We start from the raw sequence: 16,291 nt of genomic DNA, 5'->3' as shown, positions 1-16,291 counted from the left end.
ATTAATAAACCAAATATAAAATATAGTTTTAAGAACGGAGAGGTCACAGGTTTACAGGAATTATTATAAATAAAAGTGATAAAATTGAATAAAATCACTTTCAAATAAACGCTTTGATGCTCATTTGTAAATACAGAAACTTAATTTAAAATTTTCTAACTTTTCTGGTTTATTCTGTACTGGCTTGAAAATACTAACTACCGATTTGCATCGAAGCGTTTTTTTGAAAGTGATTTTATCACTTTCAGATTTAAAACTTTCTGTAAACCTGTGACCTCCCCGTCCCCAATATGCCCCGACCCAACTATGTTCCGACCCCACTATGCACCGACCCCACTGTACTGGTTTTTTTTTTTTGCAAAAACTTAGTGGACCAAATAACAAATATACAATGTTTTGTTATATTTTGTTGGAATGGTCGACGATTTATGTTTCAATCGTTTGTACTCCATAGTTTAAATTATAATCGCTTACTCTTAATAAAATTAATATTTATGTATTATATACTTCCATTAAAGCAATCTCACACAAACTATTTATACTTCACAGATTATATTATTTCAAAGCTATATTATACTTCTATTTTACTAGATTGACAATGTACAAAATAAAATGCAACTAAAAAAACCTTTTCATAGATCCTTAAAATGTAAAGGGTGGGATAGTGAAACGGGTTTTACCATTTAAATACATTAGAAAATCGCCGTTTTACTGCCTCATGTGTATATTAATTTCTTGTTATTTTCTAAAGAAAAATCGATTTTCTTACATTTAAATTAAATTAAATCTTATACTGGTACTATGATGGAGAAAACAATAAATTTTACCTACATATATTACTTATTAGTTAAATATTACTAACGTGTATAGCCACTAGCAGTCGGCTGTTGCCTGTTATTTAACAATAACCTTTTATGGAGATTTTAAAAATTGTGTTTTTTTAATAATAGCATAGGAGCAGTATCATGATGTTAAATGTTCACGAGATTTGATCTAGTCATAAAATAAAGTATTATCATTTATGACTTAATTACTATTAAAATTTATCTTAATAGTAAAAGTACATAGTAATAAAATAATGAAATATTTTTTACAAAATTAGAGCTACAAGTTGATAAACTAAAAAATTAAAATAAGCACGAAGCAGATTATCTAATATTAGACAATTTAAACAATCAAGCGTGAATCTCTTTAAATGAATAACAGTATAACAATGTACAAAACATTAGTTTTCCTTTAAAAAAATTGTGTAATAAAAAAAACATTTTGAGGCGGTATACTGCATAAAAACTAACACTTAATCTGAATCCAAAAAACAACACTCCTCTTCATTATTTGCAGGTAGTTGGACATTATATACTCATAGTTAACCTTCGGTAAGATTATATAACGCAGGCTATAAAATAACGAGTCAACGACAGTGGTTTTGTCGTATCAGAATCATTAAGTGTCTTAATAAGTACACGGATAGGTTTTTTTCCCAATAAATCGAGTGATTACTATAATCAGTTACACGATTTAGTCGCCTGTGATATCATGTAATAAACACAATATTATGATACCGATTATTGGGCCCTAACCTAATCTAACACGGATAGACGTTACCAACTGATAGTTTTTAGTGTCTGTTCGTTTCTCACATCTGGTACACCGGGTTTTAAGAAAAAAAAAAAAAAATTTAATTTGTGTAAACTTTAAGTCAAGAGTAGTACTTGAGCACAAAACCTAATAGTATCATTCTGCATAGATATAAATAAAATTGTTTTAATGATTTGATCAATTTTTTTTAAAGATTTTAGGTGTTTTTGTTAAAATATACGAAATCTGCGAAAACACAGTTTCCCGGCAATTAAAAAAAACTGTAGTGCCGAATTTTTTTCCCGTTTAATATGTTATGGGTACATATGAGTTCCAACTACTGGCAAATTTTCAACCCAAAAGTTTTAAAATTACGGCTAAAAACCCGGAAAACAAAAAAAATTGTACCCCCCCTAGGGGGGTGGGAAATGGGTATAGTTTAAGTTTGACACAATTGACGTGTGCGGGCATACCAAATAATTATTTCTTATACATTTCAACTCGATCCGACTCTTTTTCTCGAAATTATAGCCAGTAAAAGTTCTAACTAAAAAACTCGTACGGTTTTTTTTTTGTTTTTTCAACTTTCGTCTGTGAAGAATTTAACTTTTTCAACTTTTACCCCCCCCCCCCCCCCAAGTACCAACTAGATGAAATTTGAGATTTATAGAGTTGCTACTCGAAGGAATTGGTCCAGTATTACAAAAGTTACAGTGTATACGGATAAAAAAAAAACACACATCAGAGTAAAACCAATACCTTCTCGCTTTGCATCGAAGCTAAAAATACATATGTCAATATACAAATATCAACAAAAACATTGTACCTAATGACAATTATGTGCTTAAAAATATTTTGTTGTATTAGGGTAGACACGATCAGGTTGATCGCCATAATATCAATAATAATTCGCAACAAATGTGTTTAAAATCGTGAACAAACGCGTTTATTTTATAATTTATTTATTTTATTTTACATATGACAATCGGCTGATAATTATAATGATAATAATGGGAATACTAATGATAATGAAACTACATAATAATAACAATAAATAAGCATATATCAAATAAACTAATTTAGTGCAATATGCAAACTTTATTTATTTATTTAAATATAATTTTAAAATAAATAAACGATTGATATCTAGTATTATTCGCTACTTAACTCAAGCGGAGTACTGATATCCTCGCGTAGTTGTACATTTAGTTTTTTTTGTTTAGAGGCATTTACTTGCCAATATTCGCCTTCAAGTGATCTGTATTTTACAACAGGTCTGTCTTGACCCCTTTTTATTACTACCTTACATATATCATCATATGGATTTATAGAATAATACGTGTTTGAAGAAATTTTAAGACTAACCCACATTGCTATCAAAGTACAAATCTTATTAGCAGATTTCTCTTTGTCAAGTTTCATCTTGTTGATTTCAGCTAAAAAATCAAAAAGCAGTTGTTAAAAATAACCAAATTTAACTTATAAGCCACTATATTCCTAAGTTTTACATGTGAACATTTTAAACAGGGGTCACTATAAACACGATTAGAAAAAAAAGAGCTGAAATTAAAAATTGTATAATAAATATTAAGTATATTTGTAAAAATTATAAAGAAACAAAATATTAAATTTTGTTTAAGTTGTGTTAAGTAGTCTATAAAATACTGTGTTATTGAAAATGAATCATGCTGTAAAAATAAATGTTATTAAAAAAATAAATAATATTAAATCTTTAATTTATAATCACCTAATTTTTTGGTAAGCACATTTATAATAGCATCTCCAGTAAGACCTCTTCTCGCCTTTCCAAGTTCGGTCAATTTTATAGTTTCAGTATCTGCATAAGTGTATAAATAACTGGTTTGAAAATATAATATTTATTAATATATTCGTATGTATTTTGATTTTTTTAATTTAACACCCTAATAAGTAAAAACAGAGTGGGAAGGAACGCAAACAATTATGGTAATTATTAGTTTCGGCACCTACATAAATGTTTATATTAATAACTGGTTCAAAAAGATTAATATATTCATAATTATGTGTTTTACTTTTAATATTTAATGTCCTAATAAGTACAAACAGAGGGAAGGAACGAACAAAAATTTGATAACTGGAATATCAGGATGAAGCCTAAAATTGATGGAACCTAGAAGGGGTGAACAAATAAAATAGAGATAAGATTTTAGCAAAAAGGCGCGTATGCTCAAAATGTATTATGTATTCGTTCAATTTTTATCTGGTTCTAAGTTTGGTAAGGTTGCAAAAATTACTATTTCATTCTAGAACCCTTAAAACAAGTCTCCCCAACTTATAGTAAATTGTTATGTGAACAATATAATAATATATAAAGCAAATTTTATCTTTCAAATAAGTCATAAGTTCTGATTAATACTAACTAGTAGCATAGTAAATTCGCTTGTATTCATCATCATGCATAGTACTACCTGTAACATCATTTTCTGTAACAAATAAATTATATAGTTAGTCAAACCGTGATGTTGTATGTATCCATAGCAGTAACTCTAAAAATGAGAATCATTTGACCAATTAATGAATGCAAAATATAATATTAACACAAAACCTATGTCTTTTAAAGCCTTTTTAGCTACCGCGTTTAAGTGATCTCTAAAATGTAGAGAAAGCGTACATAAGGTGTTAAGATCATTAATAGAAAAAACTCGATGGAGTTGAATACCATGAAGAAAGAAGTCGTGCAGTAGCGGAATACGGTTCCAGGAAAATGACAAAATATGACATTTTTCAACATACAGTGTCAGACCGTTGAGATGAGCCAAATACAGAAAAAACCTAAGTTCAATATGTAGTAGGCAACCATCCACTGATACAATACTAAAAAAATGTTTATGTCGTAATAGAAGGATCAGAAACCGCTTCTTGAGCATAAGTGTATTCTTAAAAATTGATACACGCCGTTCAAAATAATACCCTAAATATAAAAGTGGTAAAAGGTTATTAAGGCTCCCCAACTAAAATTTAACTTTTTAGTTATTATTGTGCGAACAAAAGAATTTGATAAGCAAATTGTATCTTTCAAACAAGCAATACTATATATTTACTCTCATCTTTGTAAATGTTTTTGTTTTCATCAGCATGCGCAGGGTACCTGTAAAACAAATATTAAAACATTTTTTAGTTAACTAAACCCGGTCTATTGTATTTATTCATCTCAGTTTCAATTAATCAATGCCAATTGTAGTGTTGATTTTAAGGCGATAAGGCCCCCTCCGCTCAAGAAATAAATTAAAATATACGTGTATTACTGTTACACAAAAAAATTTAATTATCTCTAAAAAAAACCCACAAATTATCAATATAGTACAAATAAATTGATTATGTAAAAAGTAATACTTTAAAATTGTATGTTTATATTTACAACAAAGTTTTCTCTTAACAATTTTTCTCGCATTATTAAATGTGGTACTTTTCGAAATTCCATCACCTGCACAAATTTATATATAAACTGGTTTATAATACAGTATTTAATAATATAATCGTATTTATGTTTTATTTTGATATTTAAATCACTAATACGCATTTTTTTCACAAATGTACAAAAATATCGCATACAAAGTACAATATAGAAGTGCAATAATCAGTCAAACAATAATATCTTAAACAATGAACAAAAAACTATACAGTATAGTTCAAATTATAGTATTAGCATTAAGCCGATGGCTCTTAAGGTCCTGATAGCTACAGCATTTATACACAAAATATAGCGAAGGTATGTACTACGAAGCACATAAACCATGTAGAAGAGAATTATAGCTCCTAAAAATTTTCATAATAACCAAGGAGATGAGCCCAGTCAAGAAATCAAATAACTTCAGCTTGTAGGTTTCAATAATCCGCGGAAAAAGCAATACTAATGAAAATATATATCATGTCGTCTGCAAAAAAAAAGAACTTCTTGTTTTTGCAAAAGTCCCTCTAATGAGCTAACAAAATAAAGAGGACTAAGGTGGTCCCATTGATAGACGCTTGAGGAGATAGTAGAAGGTCTGTTCGCTTTAGTGCATTCTTTCCTATCGGAAAGGTAAGATGTGAGGGGTTTCCAATGTCAATTATTAGCGTAGAGTACAATGATAAATGAAGCGTTATTAGTGCTATGAGTACTATGATTAAACCAGCTCTTGGTAGTATATCAAACAACAAGAACTAGTATCGTATTTTGTCTGTCGAGTCATAAGTATTTGCTAACATAAAACGTCAACAATCTATTACGTTAAAAATGGTATTTTGTGGCAAAATGTTAAAAATTGATAAACGCTGTTCCAAAAATTACTCTAAATATAATAGTTGTTAAAATTATTATAACAGTAAGTCTCCCCAACTAAACTTTACTAAATTTTTTGTAATTAACTTTGTAATTACTTTTAGTTGTATCAGCAGGCATAGGAATTTCTGTAACATACATTTTAAAAAAATACAGTTTTAAACCCTTTTATTACATTGATCCATAACAGTTACTAAAAAAGGAGATAACTTTTACCAAACAATAAATTATGTGCTTTTAAAATTTACATAATTGTCAATAATGTATAAAAAAATAATGTGTAAAGAAAATTTGATCGTTCAATCAAATCATAAGTTCTTTATACTACTAATGAATAACTTTGTAAATACTTTGTTTTTCATCATTAGCCGCCGGAATAACTGTAAAAATAATTTTAAAAATAATTTAGTTATTTAAACTCGGTTTGTTTATTTATCCATAACAGTTTCAATTAATTAATGCTAAACATAGTATTAATATTAAATAACTGTTGAATAACTTTGTAATTACTTTTGGGTTTATCAGCACGGATACCTGAAACAAGAATATAATACAGCTACGTAAACCCAGTTGTTATATTAATTTATAACAGTCATTCGAAAAATAAAATTACTTTGACTAATAAGTCAATGCAAAATGTTTTATTATCATAAAATTAATCTCTAGCAAGTAGTAACGTTTGAAATAATACTTTCTTCACAATGAATTTAATAATAATCAAATTTGTTATGTGTATTAATTCTCTCTTTTACAAATTTTCTTGTGACCTATTATTCCTTGATGAACCTAATTATATTCAGTACACTTCGAAATTGTTTAAAGATGTGTTTGAAAAACCTAAGATATGTAACAATCTAATATTTTTGTAGTTTTTGTTTACATTTACGTTTTAAGGGGCTTATTGGCCTTAGAAAGTTGTTTATTAAAAAACTGATAATTTTATAATCACCTATTATGTATAAAATATCCTGTTGCAATTTATATTTTTCTGTCATTATGGAATCTAAATTTGAAAATAAAACCAATATTTTACAATATATAATTCTTTGTATTATATTAAAGTGTTAATTGATTACGTTCTAGAGAGTCATAGATTTTAGTATCTGCATGTTCTGAAATTAAAGCGAAAAATGTATATACTTTTTGATTATCAAGCGACTGTGTGAAAATATGTTAAAAAAAGTATTACCCGGTACAATGAACATTTGATTTAAATATTCTGAAAAAAGCAATAAAAAAATTGTTGTAATGAATTTAATACTCTATTCTATCATAATCTAGGGTAGAAAAGCTAAGAAAAAATAATATGTGTGTTAGAAATTCGAAATAAAATGGCTAGCTCTATAATATTAAGTTAGTTTGAAATCTTATGAAATGACAATGGCGGTATTGAATCACATGGGGGGAGTAGAATAAGACTATTATCACTGAACATTAGCCTTAACCCTTTCACTGTCCTAGACGTGCTACTATTCTACAATCAATCAATTAATTACGAAACCTTTTTCAGTATGGCGATAGTTGTGACATGTAGCAGTGTGTAAAGCACAATGGCAGTGAAAGGGTCAAAGATATATTTTTGTTGTTAACTGTAAACATTTCTATAGGTACATTTCTTCTTTAAACAAGAATTTTAATATCACATAATTATTATTACCCGTTCCATAGTAATCTTTATCTATCATGACTGTAAGTACATGCTCCAATCCATCTAAAACAATCAAATACAAGTTCGACCTTTAGAAAAGTTCCAAATAAAATTAAAATTAATAAAAAAAAATCATTAGAAAAAATTACCCCTGTTAAGTAAATAATCAATTTTTAGAGTCAAGTGTGCTCTTAGTAAATTATAGTAACTTTTAGTAAAGGCTCGTGCCCCCATGCGACAGTGCACAGATCCAATCAAAAATATAAAACTACCACATTTTGAAGATGCCACTCCGCCCATGTATTAAAAAGTTTTGTGCTGGCAATTTTTTACAAAATCTTAAATTAAAGACAATGTTAAGTTTCATAACTTTCAGGTGATAAAGGTAACTTTTTTGTAAGACAATTTTTGGAGGCGCTGTATCATGAAAGCCAAACTCGTATTATTATAACAAAAAATTGCATGGGCGGCATCCTCTTAAATATAAAAATAAATTTATATTTTATTTACAAGTAATTTGACACCTAGGCAATCATTGTAATACAATTATATATTAGTACATTGATTATTATCTTACTTTTTATATGATCATCTTTATAGTCAGAAGCTTTCTTGATTTGTATGTCTGTAGTAAATGTTTTAAAAAAAATAGGTATGTGTAAAATTAGTGAAATTTAAAAACTCTCAAAGTTAGTCTATATGATTATAAAATATAACTCACTTGAAATTTCAACCATCTCTATATATTCCACTGTAAAGAATAGTTAAATATTATTTTTTTTTTAGATTTTAATCTACGTTGTGTGCTTAAGTATAAATAAAATACTTACTTATACTTATATCAGCCAAAACATTTACGCAGATTAGTGATATTAAAACATAGGAAATTTTCATTTTTATCTAGAAAAATTAATAAATATAAATGCAATTTATATAAGGCTCGGGTCTTCCGGAGTAGTCGAGATGAGAAAGTTTTGGTTTTAAAATTTGTTTTATACATATTTTATGATTTTTGACTAGAGATAACTTAACCTAACCGAAAAATAGTTTTTTTTTATTTATCTAATTCATGTCTTTTAGGATTATTTGAGTTAATTTCAATTACTTGAGTGGGATATTGACATTTTTTTGTCTTAGCATATACACGGAAAAATCGTCACCATTTACAATCGACTCCGGTTATCATAACGAAAAAATCAGCTGATTTATCCGATTAGATAGGAGAGATAAGAGATAAGATATTAGCGATATGTTTTTACCAATTACTATACATTACAATACGGGACAGTCAATGATAAGAAATCGCGACATAGCCCCACGAAATCGTAGTGGTAAGGTGAGACGTTTAGCACACCACGGATAAATGTCTACCTCGTTGGACCAACAAGTAACCCTTAAGAGAGATGTGAGTTATTGATTAAGTAGCGATTTATGGCAGCTGGTCAAAGTTTAAAATCGCTTCCCTGTAAAATCACTGAAATCGACTTACACACTTATTCACAGTAGTTACACATATATCCTTCTATAGCCTTATATATCCTTCTAATGAGGGTGGGGATGGGGATGGGGATGTGGCTGGCAATGGTGGCGGGAATGTTAAATTTTTTAAATTATGTGTTGTTTTCACAACGAACAAACTTTAATAAATAGTAAAATAGATTCAAAAAAACCAAGTGAATGTTTTGCCGATTAAGGCCAATTATTAACATTCTCGTTTTGGTTTTAAAATTATTTTAGATGTATGGTTTTTTTTTTATAGTTATCTTTTAAGAATACGTTTTGCACTAAATTTCCCATTGCAAAACGTGACTAAGCAAAATGCTTGTTACTCTCAATCCATGCTTTTATAGCAAACATTTTTATGATATAATCGAAAAAGAATAATATATTTGGATGAAACGTTCTTAGAAAATTTATATTTTAAATTAATAAAAGTACAAGATGAAAAATAGCTTAAACTTGAGGTGTTTAAAAAAATGTTTCATCATAAATGCTCATTTAAATTTCAAAAACATTATGTTTGTCCATATTTCGGCAATACAGAAAAATAAACTTGTTAGTTTATTTACAAATCTGTTTTTAGCATCGATACCGAGCTAGTATTCTTATGGTGTGTGTTTTTTTTTGTATCTGCAAACACGATACCATGTGTGACTATGACCCGATTTTCATTAGATACTCGAAATTATATGTGATTGGGTCAAAAGTACAAAAAATCTAACGGTCCGGCTTTTATTTGATACTCTAATAACTCTGTTAATGGTAATTATTTATTTTTTAATACTAATTTTAACTAGTGTTATTATATAATTGATACCACAGAATATGAACATTGGCTTGTGCTTATATATTTAATTTTAGTCTAAATTTATTCGAAAAAATGCAAACCAGAGGTAATTTGTTCTGATATTATTATTTTTCAAAATTTATACTTATATTTTTAATACATTAAAAATATGAGGTAAAAATAAAGCTTGAACTTTGAAATGTATTTTAAAAATATAAAATCATAAATTTTGCATCATGGACACAAATTTAAAATATAGATACATATTATGTTTGTATTTAAACGACAATTATTATATCTATTCAAACAATTTATCATAAACTAAGCAACAAAAAACTACGAAAAAATAGTTTTTTTAATTTAAAATTACAACTATATTCAACTTCTAAGTACATTTTGTTTAGCCATATTTCGGCAATGCAGTAAAATAAAAACATATATTGCAGCGCAATGTTGTTAATTAATTTACAAAACAGTTTTTTAGCACCGATGCCGAGCTAGTATTCCTATGGTGTGTGTTTTTTTAACTGTAATCATGATAATATGTTATTCTATGGCCCGATTTTTATAAGATACTCGAAATTATATGTGATTGGTTCAATAGTAGAAAAAATTTACTTAATTACGCACAGAATCGATAAAAATCTAAAAAAAAAATTATTAGTTTTTCAACTTTTGACGTTAGCTTTCTATAAAATAGCAGAAAACTATCGAATTAGGACAACATTTTAATAGAATGTTTATCAGGCATGTCCCTATTCTCAGATATCCTTAAATCCAAATTTAAATAATTCTGCACTCCCTGCAGGATTTAATTTTTAAAAAAATGGTATTTAGTTTTAAAACTGATTTAAAATAAAAAAATTTAAAGAAATTTGGATTTATATGTTTAATATAACAAGAATAAATTATAATTTTGTATATTATTATTAAATAAACGTGTTTAAAATTCATCTATTTCTGTTTGAAAGCGTACTTACAGCTTTTGAAGTCTGATAGTATTACTTGGAATAGATGATTAAATGTTATCGAAGGTCTAATGCGGAAAAATAATTAAAATTTATTAAAACATATTAAAAGTTTACAGTTTTACCATTTTTGACATTTTGGTAGTATTACTTACTTAAAAAACTGCAACGATAGTCAAACCGGCTGCTGCAAAGGTTTACTTACGACTTGCCGAATGGCCTTTATTGTGTCGTCCAAAAAAATAAAATCTAGAAATGTTTTTTTCAAAATTGTTTATGCGAATTTATTTACACAAGCAACATTCGATATTTACATTAATTTAAGCGGAATATAACTAAGTTTGCATCAACAGTAACTTTGCATCAACATGTTTTTGTGTGACTCAGAATAATAAACCAACAAGCACCAATGCATACAGTGTGAATCACTTTGTCAGTAATACTTAAGTAACCATTTTAGTAGCTCGGTGACGTTATTTCTGGGATTCATTTTGTTTACATTAATCTGAAGCGGAATATAACTTATGTATATATATAAAGTATATGAGTACTGAAAAATGTATGGTGATACTATTGAGTTTGCAACAACATGTTTTTATGTGATTCAGAATAATAACACAACAAGTACCTATGCATACGGTGTGAATTGTTATATATAATATATAATTATAGCACAAAACACTTGTTTAACAAACAAATCGTTTTTATGTATACAACGTTTAACCCTTATTATAATTAAAGTATAAACCTAAGACTGACTCTTTAAGTGTGAGGGGTAAAAAACAATAATATGAACAGTTAGATCACATTCTTATTAAACCCTATGAAATATTCAGTGGTTCACGATGAAATCATTACCCTGAATTGGACATTATTTGACATTGGTCAAACTTTTTTCCTTTAGGGGAAAAAATCTGAAAATTAATTTTGACGGTAGTAAATTTTAAGTTTAACCAAACCACAACAAAAATTAAAACATCTATATATAATTTTTATAAAAAAATTAATTTCGGGCTGATGTGTAAGAAAGGTACAGATACATATACAAGTATCGATAAAATCTTTGTAACTAATGACAATTATTATTTGATTGCAAATTATTTTTTAATATTAGGTTGGATTCGTTTAGGGTTAGTCGTCTGTCTATGAAAATGTATTACCATAGATACCCATGTATGGTAATTAACAATATGATGACAATATTTTCAATATCTGTGAGTTCATCACTTTGTCAGTAATACCATAGTAATCATTTTAGGAGCTCGGGGACGTTATTTGTGGGGTTCATTTTTCTGAGTTTCAATTTTCTGTGGATAATTTTTAGGTGATATTTTGCCCAAGGATACATTCAGCGTTATAGCAACGTTGTTAGTTTATTTACAAAGCTGTTTTTTAGCATCGATACCGAGCTGGTAATCCTATGATGTGTGTTTTTTTTTATCTACAATATTATACGTGATTTTGTAACTTTGGTGGTTCAAAAGTAAAAAAAGTCAACTTCTTGAATCCCAGAACCGTAATAACCTACAAAACGAATTGGCGGTTTTGCAACTTTCAACTTTAACTTTCTATAACTTAATAAAAAACTGTCGAATAAGTCAAAACTGTAATAGAATGTTTAGCAGGCACATCCCTATACACCAATATCCTCAAATCAAAATTTCAATAATTCTACACTCCCCCACTGGATTTATTTTCTTAAAAACGGTATTTTTAAAGATTTGAGTAATCGAATAGTTGTATAATAATATACACTTCGGTATCGAATTGAGTCAAAACTGTAATAGAATGTTTAGCAGGCATATCCCTATACACCAATATCCTCAAATCAGCGCTCACCACAAATATACCAAATATAAAATATAGTTTTATTCATTATTCTTAGACAAACATATTCAAAATTCATAGTTATATCCAAAAACAGACAACATATAAATTACAATTCATTTTAACTGGTTCTTATAGACAACATTACTGTGATTAGTGACTACAGCACAGAATATTATAACCGGATCCTACTAACTTTGAATCACTGTTTGAGAAAATACATATTTCCTAAATCAGTACAGATTTTATTTGTAATTTTTTGTTAATTTTTTCAAGATGATTTAAAAAAAGTGGTAGTATTATGTTCGTAAGTTATAATAAGTACCTATACAATTTAAATTAAAAAAATTATCAGGGCAACATTACGGTATGTAAGGTATCAAGGTTCAAAAATGCGAGAATATAAATGTTATAAACATTTAGGTATATAAATGATAAAACCAAAAATTTTTAATATTTTGTTTTTACTTTATTTGTATTGTAAATTTTAAATTTCACTTAAAACGTCTTTTTCATTCCCGTACAAAGTCTAGATATACATTTATTATAGTATTTGTTGTCTTGGTTTGTGTTATAATCTTTTATGTTTTGAAATAATAAGACATAATTTGTCAACTTTTACAAACAAATGTGTATAGTTTTTTTTAGGTTTTTTAATTTAATGTAAATTGTTATCTTCTTTGATTGAGGCAGTGTAAACAAATAAAAAAAGGACCGTTTTTTTTGTAACAAATTTATTTTTGATGTTCGTGTTTGAGTGCATTGTAGAATGTTATTGTTATAAAAACTGTGGCGAGTAACTATTTTTTTTAATTTACAACAGTTAATGTACTGCGATTTCCTAATTCGGAAATGTTTCATAATAATAACATAATATTATAAGGAGTTTTTGTATAATCATTTATCGTGTGAATTGTTATCTAATATTGTATTGTTGTTTTTTTTTTTCAAAACCAAGCTGTTTTTCACAGCAACTGTTGTAATGTAAACAAATGGTAGGTTCCTATAGGTATAACAAAACTTTGAATATAATAAGAATCTTCGTATTTTACAAACACAATTTGTATGGTTTTATTATTTTTATTTATCGAAAACGAGGTGTTTTTCATAACATATTTTGTTTTGCAGTTGTTTTTGTATTTGAATGTTTGACCTATTTTATTTCTTTAACAATAGATCGACAACATCATAATGATTCTTTAATCATAAATATATATATTATTTTTAAAGATTTGAGTATTCGAATAGTTGTATTATAATATACATTTCGAATTAGATTGTAATTTCTACTTTTATCCTGATCCAATTAATGAAAAAAAACCTAAAGATAGAAAATAAAATTATAGAAAATAAAATTATAGAAATAGTAGGAATTGTAAATTATAATGTAGAACAACAAATCGTTAGCAATTTAAGGTTGAAATAAACTTTATAACGCAAGTTGAATGCATATTATATAAATAATACAAGTTATAAGTGTTCTGCATGCATTTGTATGACTAAAAGGGTGAAATAACATTATTTATATTGTTATGTTATGTGATAATACAGGGGTGATTAACTTATCTTAAACCACTCAATATCTTAATGAGTTAAATAAGAAATTATATTTATTCTTTACGTAGTGTTTTTATGCAATGGGGTCTCAATTTTTCCTTACTTTTTTTTTTGTTTTAACCCCCTTCCAGCTCACGTTTTTCTGACAACAACTTTTAAAATTTAACGCATATATTTCATAAACTTTTCAAATTGAGAATAATGTTTTCTAAAATTTTTCTGAAAGTTCAATTTTTTGTGGATTATTTTTAGGTGTATTTTGCCCGGGGGTACATTCAGCGTTATAGCAACGTTTTACGTTTATTTACAAAGTTGTTTTTTAGTATCGACGCCGAGCTAGTATTCCCATAATTTTTGTTTTTTTTGTATCTACAAAAACGATTATATGTTTTATTATGGCCCGATTTGTGGGGTTTATTTTTATGAATTTCAATTTTCTGTGGATAATTTTTAGGTGATATTTTGCCCAAGGATACATTCAGCGTTATAGCAACGTTGTTAGTTTATTTACAAAGCTGTTTTTTAGCATCGGTACCGAGCTGGTATTCCTATGATGTGTGTTTTTTTTTATCTACAAAATTATATCTGATTTTGTAACTTTGGTGGTTCAAAAATAAAAAAAGTCAACTTCTTGAACCCGAGAACCGAAATAAACTACAAAAAGAATTGGCGGTTTTGCAACTTTCAACTTTAACTTTCTATAACTTAATAAAAAACTGTCGAATTAAGTCAAAACTGTAATAGAATGTTTAGCAGGCATATCCCCATACACCAATATCCTCAAATCAAAATTTCAATAATTCTACACTCCCCCACAGGATTTATTTTTTTAAAAATGGTATTTAAAATATAATGAAACATGGATTCATATAATTATTATACCAAATATAAAATATAGTTTTATTCATTATTCTTAGACAAACATATTTAAAATTCATCTATCTCTGTTTGAAAGCATACCAACAACGTTTGAAGTCTTGTAGTACTAATTACCTATGGATTTGATGTATACTAACCAGTTATTGAATTCACAAAAACAAAATCCGTCGTAGAGGCGGTGGGGCATATTAGACACGGGCTTTATGAGGTACAAATCCTTTACTTTCAATACATTTTTTTTATAAACGTTTTATAAGCATCGATTCATTAATTTTAAAGTGATTTTATCCTAGAGGACTAGTACTGTGGAGTATAGGCATAATGGAATCAAACCATAGATAGCACAGAGAGGTCACAAGTCAACAAAATGCTTTGATGCTTATTTGCAAATACAGCACCTCATTTTAATACTTTCTAACTTTGCTGGTTAACAATGTACTTTGTTTGGACTTTACTGTCTTGAAAATACTAATTACTGATTCGCATCGAAGCGTTTATTCGAAAGTGATTTTAGCCCTCTCAAATATAATAATTCCTGTAAACCTGTGACCTCTCCATCCCCACTATGCCTACTGTAATTAGTGGCTACAGCACAAAATATAATAATCAGATCCTACTAATTTAAAATCAATGTTTCAGGAAATTCATATATCTTAAATCAGTAAAGATTTTATTTGTAATTTTTTGTTTATTTTTTCAAGATGTTTATGAAAAAGTAGTAGTATCATGTTCGTATTTATAATAAGTAATAAATGCAAATTTAATAATTTATTTTTAATTATTGTACCATCAAGAGGAGGAGGAGTGGCCGAGTGGATAAGGCGGCAGTGTGTTAGCGCTCACTGTCGCCGGTTCGACACTCGGTCACAGGCACTCCGTTTGCTGGGTGAGCAATCGTCCGGTAAAAAGGAACCGCCATCCCCCTCTCCGGCGACGGATTGACGACCCGTCCTGGAAGCGAATTCGTCAAGAAACCATCTTGATGGCAGCGTTGGGCCTTAAAGGCCCGTTAAGCTTGATGGAAATGGAATTGTACCATCAAGGTTCTAAAATGCGAGAAAAATAATTGTATAAACATTTAGGTATATAAATAATAAAATCAAATATTTTTAATATTTTGTATTTCACTTTATTTGTATTGTACATTTTTAATTTCAATCATAACGTCTTTTACAATCCCGTACAAAGTCTAGATATACATTTATTAGAGCATTTGTTTATTTGGTTTGTGTTAAATTTGTTTAAGT

The 16,291-nt window shown here is 27.9% G+C and overlaps 1 protein-coding gene and 1 long non-coding RNA gene across 2 annotated transcripts; both read right to left on the bottom strand.

Annotated features, from left to right (window-relative positions):
• Positions 1-3,972: 3,972 nt before the first annotated feature.
• LOC126837488 (uncharacterized) lies at positions 3,973-7,826 on the bottom strand. Its single transcript, XM_050571404.1, has 10 exons — positions 7,799-7,826; positions 7,536-7,589; positions 7,068-7,097; positions 6,955-6,990; positions 6,828-6,881; positions 6,389-6,412; positions 6,229-6,258; positions 5,977-6,006; positions 4,976-5,041; positions 3,973-4,025 (listed from the first exon to the last, which is right to left on the bottom strand). Exons 1-10 carry the CDS (start codon positions 7,824-7,826, stop codon positions 3,973-3,975), a joined length of 405 nt encoding a protein of 134 aa, XP_050427361.1.
• A 421-nt stretch (positions 7,827-8,247) lies between these two features.
• Positions 8,248-10,812, bottom strand: LOC126837540 (uncharacterized). The gene is made up of 3 exons (XR_007685535.1): positions 10,794-10,812; positions 8,357-8,426; positions 8,248-8,277 (listed from the first exon to the last, which is right to left on the bottom strand). It is a non-coding gene; the product is annotated as an uncharacterized LOC126837540 (long non-coding RNA).
• Between the last annotated feature and the right edge of the window lie 5,479 nt (positions 10,813-16,291).

This window comes from Adelges cooleyi, unplaced genomic scaffold (assembly GCF_023614345.1).
Source record: "Adelges cooleyi isolate 19-005CV unplaced genomic scaffold, UGA_ACOO_1.1 ACOO_flye_CR_arks_rails_tigmint_CR_PRNA_25, whole genome shotgun sequence".
Lineage (NCBI taxonomy): Eukaryota > Metazoa > Arthropoda > Insecta > Hemiptera > Adelgidae > Adelges > Adelges cooleyi.
Note: the sequence above shows the minus strand (reverse complement) of the source record. Positions and strands in the feature narration are given on the sequence as shown.